Source organism: Molothrus ater, chromosome 3, assembly GCF_012460135.2.
Source record: "Molothrus ater isolate BHLD 08-10-18 breed brown headed cowbird chromosome 3, BPBGC_Mater_1.1, whole genome shotgun sequence".
Classification (NCBI taxonomy): domain Eukaryota; kingdom Metazoa; phylum Chordata; class Aves; order Passeriformes; family Icteridae; genus Molothrus; species Molothrus ater.
This window is the reverse complement of record NC_050480.2, coordinates 13,119,220-13,131,701: the sequence shown is the minus strand read 5'-3', so window position 1 is coordinate 13,131,701 and position 12,482 is coordinate 13,119,220. Positions and strand designations below refer to the sequence as shown.

The following is a 12,482-nucleotide window of genomic DNA, read 5'->3' as shown; positions in this document are numbered from 1 at the left end:
AGCCGTGCTTTTGCCAGGTCCCCCCCTGCGGGCAGCAAGCGGCCACTGCCCACCCCCGCGTGTCCCGGCCCGGTCCCGGGGGCCGCGCAGCCCGGCCCGGCTCCCGCGCCCGCCGGGCCATTTTTCTCCTCAATGAACGCTCCGCCCGCCCCGCCCCCGTTCATTTGCATAATGAGGGCTACCGGGGACGCCATTGGCTGCTGGGGGGCGCGCTCGGCCGTGACGTCAGCGCTGGCTGGGTAATGCCTGCGTTGTGGCGGGTAGTTGGAGCCGGCAAAGCCCGCGCAGCGCCGGCCCCGGGCGGAGCGGCCGCCGGTGGCCCCGAGCTCCCTGCGCAGAGCGCCGCGCCGGCATCGCGCTCCCCGGCGCCGCTCCGCGGGCGCGGGACGGGGCGCTGCCGGCCTCCCGCGGGTCATGGCTGGGGACAGGCTGCCCGCCCGCCTCCTGGCCGCCGCCTGCCTCGCCTTGAGCTTGGCCCCGGGGGCGGCGGGACCGCGGGACACCCCCGGCCTCTCGCGGCTGCAGAGGAGGAGCCTGGCGATGGACTTCGTCGTGCCCTCGCTGTTTCGCACCTACGTGCGGGAGCTGGTGCTGGGGCCGCCGGGGCGCGCCGCGGCGCGGTGCCGCCTGCGCCTGGACTGCGCGCCCCTGCTCCGCGCCGCCCGCGGGGCGCTGCCGCGGGCCGAGCCGCCCGCCGCCCCCGCCGGGCCCTCCGCGGCCGGGCGGCGGCTGCGGCGCGCCAAGCAGCTGGTGCTGGAGGTGGGCGAGGGCACCGTGCGGGACGGCTGCGCCGGGGAGCCGCCGCCGGGCTCCGGCGGGGCGCACCTGGAGTTCAACCTCACCGAGCTCTTCGCCTGGTGGCTCCGCGCCGGCGACGGGCGGCTGCGGGTGCGGCTGATGCCCGAGCGCCGCGGCGCCCTCCCGGGCAGCGAGCGAGGGCTGTCGGCGGCCATCCGCGCCGCCCGCCCCCGCCTCCTCTTCCACGTCTCCGCGGCAGGTGAGCCGTGCGTTGCATGCCGCGCACCGCGCCGGGCAGCGCCCCTCGCCCGCTCCGCGCTGCGCCCGCCGTGCCCCGGCGGTGCCGTGCGCCCTCCCCGCGGCCAGCGCCCCGCACCGTCCCGGGCACTGACAGCCCCGCCGATGCGGGAAGCGATGCTGCTCTCCCCGAGCAGTCGCGCCTTCCCCTCACGGCTTGTCCCTAAGGGCTGCGCTTTCCCGGTGCGAAATGTATAGAAGCGCTTTAGTGGGGCCAGAAGGACTGTTTTGAAAGTGATGAGGAATTTTTGTGAAACGCCAGGAGTTCCTATGTGCTAGAAAGCCGCAAGGAAGACCTAGAAGGTTAAAGTGTCATTAGTCGAAGGACAGCAAGACCGGGTTCTTTGAAACTTAAAAAATATCGTCCTAAAAAGGGATGTTTCCTCAAAGTGTTGCGAGGGTTTTCAAGGTTAAGTGCCAGCACACCAGGGAACAGCACAAACATCTCCAAAGCTGGGTCTGGCTCCTGATTTTGTGCATTAATGCTACTATCTCTGTTACTTGATATTGATATTAATATTATTACTCTTTAGACATTAAATACAAGGGCTGATTGACATTTTAAAACCCCGAAGGATTCTTAGTGAGCTGCATTCTATCAGCTACAGTGCAAGAAGTTGTACATCTGAGAAGGCTCATGCAGCACTGGTACTTGTGTGAAGAGAGAACCTGGCTTAGAATTTTGGTTCTGGTGGGTGGTGATTGGCAGCCATGGTTTGGGGCAGCTCCTTTATCTCAAATCGGACTCTGTTATGGGCCAGTGATCAAGAGAAATTTCCATTCTGTGTGTGCGTTGTATCTTTAACAGAAGCTGTGATTCAGCCTTTCCTACTAGAAGAATATAATACCTAGAGGACTGTGGGTCCAAATAATTTGTCACAGTGAGTTAAGTCAGGTACCTTTTATGAAGCTTTGTAGAAGTCAATGGTGTGTCCCTGAGTAGCCACCTACTTAATGGACCACAGAATACACTTCAATAAATTCACAAGAGGAGGGAGAAGTCACTGCTGGGCTTTGAATACAAAGTTGGAGCAACTGATTTTTGATGCTCATCTGAAAAGATGGGATAGCCATCTGAAGAACTACAAATGGAACCCATCTCCTTCTTTGCTGCCTGAAATGAAAATCAAAGCTGACTGTCAGAGTAGGCTGTGTGTGAGTAAGTCCTGCAGCTGTGGCAAAAGCCAGGTTAGCTCTTCCTGTGTTGGATGTAGCAGGGATAGCACAGAGGTGCTGTCCACCACAAGGTGGCTAGGTGAGGCCAACACCCCCCTTGCTACATTGCCATAAGAAAGAATAATTAAAAATTAAAGACACCAAACCCTCCTGTCTCCTTTTTTTTTTTTCTGTTTGGGGAATTTGTTGTGATTACCACTTGTTTCAATTTACAGATCTCCTCGGGCAGTGAAGCCTTAGTTGCAAATGCCATTTTTACTCAGGTACTTGCAGCAATGATGGAGCTTGAGGACATGCATTTGTCTTCTTAGAGGATGAAGGTGTGTTTTTAACCTGAGGGAAGGGCATACTTAAGAACTAGCAGGTTCTCTGATGTGAATACAATGCGGGTGGAGCTTTAACCAAAGCTATTCAAACTCACAGGCTTTATTTTGTCTGTTGGTTCACTGTTGAGGAGAAATGCATGTTTTTCCAGATCAGTAGGAAGGTATGCCCCTGTAAAATCACGTTGGAGAGAAAGCTCTGCTGTTCTTACTGCAACACAGTCATGCAAAGTCAATCACAGAGGAGGCAGGAAAAGGAGGAGAAGAGGGAAGGAATATGGACCTCCTTTACCTATATGGAAGTGCTAACTTCTCCTTGCAGCTGTTCATAATCTCTTGTAAAAATCCTGGTCTCTTTCTGAATTGCACTTCTGCTTTTTCAGCAGTGACTCGTCAGCATAGTTACACTGTTTATGGCTTTGCCCTGCTTTTGTAACGTGGGTTTGTTTAACAACATTAGGAAATCCATTCCTCCTGCTTTGCTAAGGTGCTGCCTGTGTGAACACCATGTGTCACTGCCAGCCTTCAATTGGTGCTGTGCAGCCCTGCCGACAGCAGGATGTGCTGACACAGTGATAACAGCACACACAGCCTCCACCAGCCTGTCAGATTCCTGCAGTTATTGACACCATTGCAGCTAATGTGCACAGGGCTTAACTAAAGCCCTTCCTAAGGCAACTGAGCCTTTCCTTCATTGCTTAAGCTAATTGGAAATGGATTTCAAACAACACAATCCTCCCATCAACAATGGAAAACTGCTTCACTTTTGTTGGCATACTGGGCTTTTGTTTTTCCTCTTGTCTGCTGGAGATGTACAGGGTTGCAGTACTTCCCAGAAAAATGTATAATTACCTTGCTAAATTATTTTCACCACATTATCCTCCATGTGAACGGAGTATGAATTATATTTTCGGGTGAGAAAAAATGGCAAAGGGATGAAGTCACACTGACCTTAGAGGTGACAACAGAGTCCTGTAAATAATGCTTTATTGTCTTTAACTTACGCTTTCATTTGCTGGCTCAAAGAAAAATTTAACTGGAGTGAACCCTTTCCTTTTTTAACAGCACGCTTGTACAAAGCATAAAGCACTTTGTCTCAGTCTGTTACTGAACAATTAGTAAAGGATGTACTTATGGGCAGCTGTTGTTCAACAGACAAGCCATAAATTTGAATTTCTACAGGGCTCTTCTGCAAGTATTCTTGATGCCAGATTTCTCTCACACTCTTCCTTGTGGGAACAGAGCATCCTGCAAGAAGCTTCCATTTAGAGAAACTGCATGGAACTTTCATTCAGTTGGAATAGGACCAAACCTCAGCCCATCTACCATTTAATTTGAATCTTTTCTGTATGAAAGACACACAACAAGAAATGCAGAGGAAGGGAGAAAGAAGCTTGGACAGGAGTGCAGTGCTGCAGATCTCCTGGATTTGAGGTCCAGATCTCTTCTCAACTACCAGGTTGCTGTTGACTTTGCTCTCATTGTCTGTGGTTTTGACTAGAAACTCTGCTCTGCCTGCATAGAAACCTTTCCCAAAAGAATCTAATGAAAACCAGTACATTGCCATGGGGAACAGAACAGCCAGGTGAACATTACTGTCAGGAGATCTTCAGGCTGGCTGTAGTTCTGGTCTTACAGGATTTGCTGTATAGTGTTGAACCACAGTGGGTCTCTGTAGCAGTGTACTCTGTACAGGTTATTGAGCTTTCTTGGGGGAAATAATCCAAGAGCTCTTCCGCTCTAACCCTGCACTGGTATTTGGATTTTTTTCATGTTAACCTCACAGGTAACCAGTTCTCTCACTATAGGGCACCTGAGCCACAAATGTTGCTAAATAGATTTCTTGTGAGTTTACCCAGGAAATTTAATAAGCTGAAATGGCCATAAAATAACTTCCCATGAAAATTAATTGCTACTTACATATGCAGAGGTGGGAAGCGTATGTTAAGAAGGGGCATACAGGGTTGAAAAGGAGTCATTCTTCCCTCTAAAGGTCAATGTACTTTCATTCATGAAATAGATTTAACATTCCAATTATATTTTTTAAATAGCAATGCATAACTTTTCATCCTCTGGCTAGGCGAAATATTACTCCTGCACTGTGGCCTTCATCTAAAATTTTATTAACTTGCCACATGTATTCTCCCTGAAATTGTCTGCATTCACTACATACCAATGCTATTATAATGCTGAGGCAATTAGGCTTTACATCTTTAGGGGACTGCTACTGTACACCTGAACTCATTTGCAGGAGGAACCCTTTGCCTGAAGATTAGAAAGAACTTCAGACTAGATAAAAATGTGGGTTTGAAACTGGACTTGTTGTAAATGAAAATCAGAGCTCCAAGCTGAAATCTGAGTGTGCTGCAGTCTACAGAATTATTTCTGTGTATTTTAGAGATACCAGCATTTAATCAAGGTCTCTTAGTTATATTTTTCATTATATTTTGGGTTTGTTTTGCTGCCTTCAAAGGATACCCTTTAGAGTTGTGTCATACTGAGCAGAAGACTGGTAAAAGATATTGGTCACTTGGCAGTTGCTCTCTGGTTTTCTCTCACCCTCAGCTATGTGCCACACCTGAGATCTGATCTTGCTCTTCTGATAAAGCAGTGGCAGAACTTGCTTGATAAGACTGAGGCACTGCCATCAGGCTTCTGAAAGGTTTCTGCTGTAGTGCAAGTGGCTTTGCTCTTTGCTGGGGTTTTGTGCTTTGCCTTGTCTATCAGACCAGCTTTGCCAGTCCAAAGCTTAAAGACAGCATGAGTTGCACTTGAGTTTACTCTGGACGTGAACTAGTGCAAATCAAGGCTTTCCTCTTCTACCCTTGGGTTGTCAGTGGTAGCAGTGGGTTGCCTGTGGATTACCAGTTGCTAAATCAGTGAATCACGTGAGTGCTTAGAAGCATCTTTCTCAGACTTTCCTGCCCTATTAGGTATGTAGCATGTCCCTCTAGACCTCCAGCCATTGGTGTCTCCAGAAATGTGGATATAGTCAGTTCACTATAGTGAACTCTTCTTGAACTGGAAATGCTTCTTGAAGAGGAAAGTGTCTAGTGATGGGCTTTGCCTGGCTTTGTGGGCAGTATGATCCTTGATCCTACTGCTGTCCTGCTTGTTCCTGTCCAAGTCACTTTCCCACTCCATCAGCACTGAGAAAACTCATGGCTTATGAGTCTTTAGACTCATGATGCTTTGTCCACGTTGACCACAAAAATTAAGCTTGCAAAGCCATGAGGCTTTCACAGTAAAGCCACCGGGATTTGCAAATTTGTTGCTGATTATTTGACAGAAAATGTTAGAAATTATGCTCAGTCTTTGAGTGGTTCACGGAAAGTGTGATGTGATCACGTGGTTTTGTTTTCCCAGAGTTATGTGGTGTTGCTGATCCTCATCGGGAGCCAGGATTATGCACAATGTGTTTATGATTTCTAGATCTGTTTTCTGCAAATTTTGTTTACTTTTAGGCTTATTGTTCTTATGAATGTTCTTATTCATAAGCATGTTCAGTAAAATAGCCATAAACAAACACCAAAAGGGGCACAAGTAACAATTTATTATGTTTGAATGAACATTTATGGCACATTGAAAAAATATGTTTTCTCTAAACTTGCTGTGCTTTTATTTCCACATCCTTAAAAACAGGGAATAAATATCTACAGTAAAGAAGTGCACAGGGAAACTTAAGTACTTTATTATACAAAAGCAGAGACATTCTTCAAAATCAAAGGCAGTTCTGCAGTGTCTGAGTGAATTGGATCCTGAAGTAATCTGGTCATTTGGTTCACTGCACATCTCATCCAAACATTACATGATAGGGAATAAAATGTGTGTTTCTGATAATGTTTGTGAATTAGCCAAAAGAAGTAGAAGAGTTGAAAGGAGACTGACAGGATTGAGCACTTATAAAGTTCCCAACTAAGTGAGTCTTGTCTTAATAAAGAAGATCTCACCTTTTGGATACATCAGTGCTAACTCCATTGGAGTGATGATGTTTTGAGAACCCAAGTTGTTTCCCAAACTGCAGCAAATTCCACACTGTGCCTGGACATTTCCTGTCTAATTGTCACACCAAAGCATCCTCTTGGGCTACTCAGAACTAGGGTACTGAGACTAGGAGATGTATGGTTTTGGCACAAGTGATTTACCTAATAGCAAACACCAATTCAGGTTGCCTGCTTTCCAGATCTCTTTTATCCACTGAGCAACAGCATCCGTTTCCTGGGAAGCCACTTCTGAGCACAACATGGTTGCTGAGACTGCAGTGCTGGGCTGAGAAAGGTCCTTTATGAAATGTGCCACATTTGTCTTGCTTCTTTAATTCAGAAAGATTTGGTTGGAGAAAAATGTCATGGAAGCATAAATGCAGATTTGATAAGTCTGACCTTTTTTTCTTGTGAACAATAAATGTCAGAAAGCTTAAAATGACAAGTTGGAATGGCTGGAGGTTATTTATGTGTTTAAATATTTAGGCAAGAAACACACTTTGAGACTAAAGTCTAATTTACATGAGTATTTTGATTTATGACTGAGATGGCCGAGTAGCTTCATGGTTGTCACTATCTTGCTGAGCATGGCTACTCAGAAATTCCCTGTGGCAGCATAGGTAGGACTTAGATATCTCTACTTGCAGAAGCTGTGAACTCTGTCAGCTGTAGTGAAGGAGAATCATCTTCCCTCATTAGTCAAGCAGGATCTGTGAAGTGGTTGAATGTTCTAAGTGTACCCAGTAGACAGAGCTGGTGGCTGGCTTCAAACTGACTTCAGACAAGTTTCTAACAACTGGCATTTCTTTGGCCAAAGAACTTCAGTAGGCAGCTGCAAGAACTGAGTTCTAGTTTGACTTCCAACTTAATTACTGTGCAGTACACAGCTCTGCCATTGACATCTTGTGTGAGATGAAACACTTCCCTTTGTGGTGGTCACTTCCTTTGCAAAGCAAGGGTAGTTTTGACTGCTTTTGAACTCTGTTGGTAGATGGTGGGGTTTTTTTGTGGATTAATAATGCTTTTATTTTCTAAGAGCCTGAATAAAGTCAGTAAGGTGCAGTCTGAACTCTCAGCTTTTTAAGGGAAAAGCTAAAAGAACTGGTGTGCCATATTGATTTGTTCCCATCTCTGCACTGCTAATAGTCAAAGGACTGCTATTTCCTGCATTTCAGTTTTAGCAAACTTAGAGTTTTGGTTGATGCTACAAGAAAATCAGTTTCTCTTTTATTTTGAAATAAGTTGAGCCCTGCCTTTGACTGTTAAAACACCACCTGTCTTGAAGCCAAATAGTCAAATTTAGATTTGAAATTTGAATACTTTGTGAGTCTTTGACCAAGATTATTTGTACCTCACCATAAGTGCGAACAGGATGGGCTGTGGCCAGCTACTCATGTGCTTTTGGCAGCTGCAGCTGAGCACCATCTCCATGTGCAGTGAGGAGCTTCAGGTGTTGGCTGCTGCTGGCTAATGGGGACTGCTGAGCAAACCAAGCACTGTTTGTCCTGCCTGGGAAGGGAGAATGTTGTGGAGGCAGTGAGAGAGAGAAGGTTTATCCTTTATGGTTTCTTACTTAAGATATCAGACTTTTGCACAGAATGGGGCATTTGAGATAGTTTAAAACTTCAGTGGATTACCTGATTCTTCCTGGATTACAGACGGCAAAGTGGAGATAGTAGGCTGAAGCCTTTCAGCTAGATGGTTCTAGAAATATGGGGCATCCCCTTTGCAACTTATCTCCTTTACCACTCTTCAGCTCAGTTTGCAAATCTCAAGAGTTTCCACTGTATTCCAATGTTTACACCAAGGCAGAAGAACTACCTTTCCTGCTGAAACAAGGGTGTATACTGAATCTATTTTTGGACTGGGATTTCCCTGCAGTAATGTACTGTGAAGAAAGAGGTGGAGGCTCTTTCTGCAAGCTTCTCCCCATTTCCTTACTGACTACTCTTGCTGGTCTCATGTCTTACAAAACCTGGTGATGAAAGAAAACCTTGACTCTATCCTCAAGTTACAAGCTGGGCAAAGGGAGAGAAGGCTGTAAGGCAAAGAGTAGAGAACATCTGGGTGGTGAGTGCAGGGGGAAAAAGCAGGATCCTGCTGTGTGAGGGTGGGAGTACAGAGGGAGATGTTCATGTGTGGATTCTTCTGCTATTTATTTCTAGATGTCTGTTAGGAAGAGGAAACTAGTCTTGGTAGACATGCTGGAAATGGTGATTTTTGTATGTCATACTCCTTCTAAGAATTTTATGTTATTGAAGTTTTCTTTCCAGCTCAGTTTTGAAAGCTGGTGTGGCTCTTTGGAACATGGTTGCTGTAGGGCTTGTGACATGCAGCTGAATATCTGTGACTTCGCTTACTAGAAATCTGTGGTGATGCTTGAGAGCTCTGCAAGTTGCAGCAGACCTCTAATTGCAGCTTGTACATTGGCATTCTCCTGCTGTTTCTGCTGGCCCATCGAGTAACGAGTTATCTCGGATGCATCAGAGTGCCTGGGCTTTTTATAGCCTCTTTTGTGTTGGATTCTCAAACCACTTTAAGCCTTATCACCCTAGTGACAATGCTAAGCATTATTATATCTATTTTACAGAGAGATCATAGAAGCCAGGGATGGAAAAAGCATTATTTGATTATGTTAGACTGCAAGTGCTGAATAGAATTTTCTCATATAGGATATACTATACAAGGAAGTCTCTCTCTCTTTGCTTCAGCCAAAAGGCCAAGAAAGAACAAGAAATTGGAGTTGAGAGTCTTTCTAGCTTGCTGGAAATACTGCAGCAGTTATTGGCAAAACTGTCTGAGTCTCCTCTGCTCCACACCGTGTTTGTGACACTCCTCTTAAAATAAATCTGGTTTTGTCACATTCTGCACCTTTTAAAATACTGTTTTCTTCTTAGTTTTGGGATCATCTGTGATCTGCTGAACCTCTTCCTATCTTCAGACATCACCCCGTGGCCTTACCCTTTGTAGGGCAGTGTATGTCAGCATTATAGACCATGATGCAATGGTTATTTCCAAGGGCTGTTTCATTATTGATACTAATTAAACTTGAAACTAATGAGAAAGGATTACTTTTCAGGGCTGGAGAGGAGGCCAGAATAGTTATTATAGGTTAATTATTCTTCTAAAATACTCGTTTTAAGTAACAATTCATTTGTCAACTTTTTTCTTACATTGTACAAGAGCCTTGTTTGAAGAGGTTTCAAAATATAATTGCTGCACTGACCTCATCTAGTTCTCAATCAGTAATCTCCTTCCATCAGCAAAAGGTTAATAAAATCTTTAAGGAAAGGAATTTTGCACCTTATCTATGTGTAGACGATTTAGAATAGGTCTCCCTGCTAGTATTTCCTATTTCCCTTCTGCATGATTTCTCTGGCATACTTTTAGATGTGAAAAATGTTGCATTCCATAAAGCTTCCAAATTTAATGGTTGCTTTGCAAAGCAGGTGCATTACAGAGGCAGGGAGTGAATCTACCTGGGGCTGTCTGAGAACTGGCACATAAGTCAGAACACACTTCTTTGTTCTCAAAGATATACAGCCTGTGGTGAACCTTTAAAAATCTGTCCTCACTTTGCAGGACACTGGGGTGTCCATAACATGATTAGTATTTGCTAAGTAACCAAGGGAGGAGATGAGACTTGTTTTACATGGGAGCCAAGGTCTCTTTCTGGCTGGGAAGCACTGTGGCTTTTGAAGGGGAGGACACATGCTGGTCCACTTTGCGCCTCCCCAGCTATTATAATGAACCTTTCTTCTTCCTGGCTCTTGGTAGAGATGAGTGATGGCTTCAGATTGTTGCAATATTGTGCTACAAAAAGGGTAAAGGAGAGCTGCATTAGTGATACTGTGAGTGCTGAAAGCTGAATAAAATCATAGAATTATGTAAATTGGAAAAAATTTCTAAGATCATCAAATCCAACTCTTTACCCAGGACTGCCAAGTCCACTACAACACCAGGTCCCTAAGTGTCACATCTACACATTTTTTGACCACTTTCAGGGATGGTGATTCCACCATTCCCTTGGCAGCCAGTTCTAATGTTTGATAATCCTGTCTGTGAAGAGAGTTTTACTAATATCCAATCTAAACCTCCCCTGACACAACTTAAGGCCATTTCCTCTTGATCTGTTGTTACCTTGGAAAAAAGACTGGCCCTTACCTGGCTACACCCTCCTTTAAGTGGTTGTAGGGAGTGATAAAGTCAACCCTGAGCTTTCTCTTCTCCAGGCTGAGCCCCCCCAGCTCCCTCTGCTGCTTCTCATCAGACTTGTGATCCAGACCCTTGTTCAGCTCCGTTGTCCTCCTCTGGAGCCTCTCCAGCACCTCAGTGTGTTTCCCATAGTGAGGGGCCCAGAACTGGACACAGCACTGGAGGTGGGGCCTCACCATTGCCAGGTCCAGGGGGACAATCCCTGCCCTGGTCCTGATGGCCACACTCTTGCTGATACAGGCCAGGATGCTGCTGGCCTTCTTAGCCACCTCTGGAACAGGTCCTTTTCCTCTGGACAGCTTTCCAGCTGCACTTCTGTAATGTAGCACTGCAGGGGGTTGTTGTGACCCAAGAGTTGTGACCTGACACTTCACCTTGCTGACCCTCCTACAGCTGGTCTGGGCCCATCAGTCCAGACTATCCAGATCCTCTGGTTTTGTGGACAGGAAGGAAAGCAATCTTTATTAGCTGTAAATGTTAGGTCAGTGTATGTGAGCCATTGACTACGGCCTGGTGCTTTCTGTCAGGGCACCTGCTTTGCATCTTGTATTAATGTGAGGGCTGTGAAGGAAGCACCTGTGGATGAAGGCGGTGCTGAGAGCATCAAGGCCCCAAATGGAACATGGGATGCTGTGGATTTATGAAAGCCCTTACCTACCTGTTCCACATTTCAATCTGTCTTAAAAGGGCAGCATTCACCAGGCCTGAGTTCAAGAAAAGAGTTACATCCTCCATCTGAGTGCTGGTATCAAGTTCAAAGATAAAACACCCTCTCTCTTGCCACTGGGCTCTGCTTAGGCCAGCTCATAGGATTTGGGATAATATTTGAAGTGCTGAGTCCCTTTTGCGATTAAGGTTTTAAATCACACAAAGATTGATCAAAAGCTCAGTGTTTCTTTCTTTGCCTTTCCAGCCTACTGTCCTTTATCTCTTGAAACAAAGCAGCATTAACTTTTAAGATCTGATTCAATAACATTTTATGGATAATAATTATGACTGATATTAAGCCTTCAGCAACCAGTCTGTACAGAGACTTAATGTATTGAGGTTTATTACCACTGTAACCTATCTTTTTACATTGGCTGTAAAGCAGGATCAACTCTACTGATAAGAGGAAAGAGAAGCATCAATGAACTGTTTGCCTTTGCTTCTCTGCAGGGTGTTCGTATTGTTGCCACTTAATATTGCTGGCACGGTGGGAGTTTGCTGGTGAGGAGTTTTTGTTTACAGAGTCGGTTTGCACAATTGCAGAATGAATGAACGAGTGAGTGCGTGAATGAGCTGCAGCAATCCTGTGCTGGGAAAAGGAATCTATTGCTGGATAAACCCTGGAGACCAATTGATCATACTCTCCCTTTTAATAATGAGTGTGAGAATGCAAAGTTTTTAGACACGAGCTCAACAGCTTTCTCTAAGGCTTATCCCAATAATGGAAGCTCTTAAATATAGAAAATTTCTTTAGACGCCCATATTAGTGATTTTTTTCCCCAGAAGTTTCCCAGTTTCCTTGATCTCATCAGGATATAGTTGTATGGACACATGATCACAATGAATGGAGATGGTCCCTAAACCAAACTGAAGACCAGGCTGAGCTAAAGAAACCCCTGGTTTCTGGGTCCTTAAATGCTGTGCACAGTGGTCCAAATATAAATTACAATATGAGAAAGGAAATTCACCTTAGTTTCCATACAGGGTCTTCAAGGAAAGTTCTTCTGTTGTATTTACACTGAAAAAGTCACCTGAAGGAGCC

The 12,482-nt window shown here is 45.6% G+C and overlaps 1 protein-coding gene across 2 annotated transcripts in view; it reads left to right on the top strand.

Annotated features, from left to right (window-relative positions):
• The first annotated feature begins 306 nt into the window (after positions 1 to 306).
• ALK (ALK receptor tyrosine kinase) overlaps positions 307 to 12,482 on the top strand; it is a 307,088-nt gene continuing 294,912 nt past the window's right edge. For both annotated transcript variants that reach the window (XM_036380516.1, XM_036380515.1), the window contains exon 1: positions 307 to 997. In XM_036380516.1, coding sequence (XP_036236409.1) covers positions 415 to 997 — 583 coding nt within the window. In that variant the 5' untranslated portion in view covers positions 307 to 414. The remainder of the gene's footprint in view (positions 998 to 12,482) is intronic.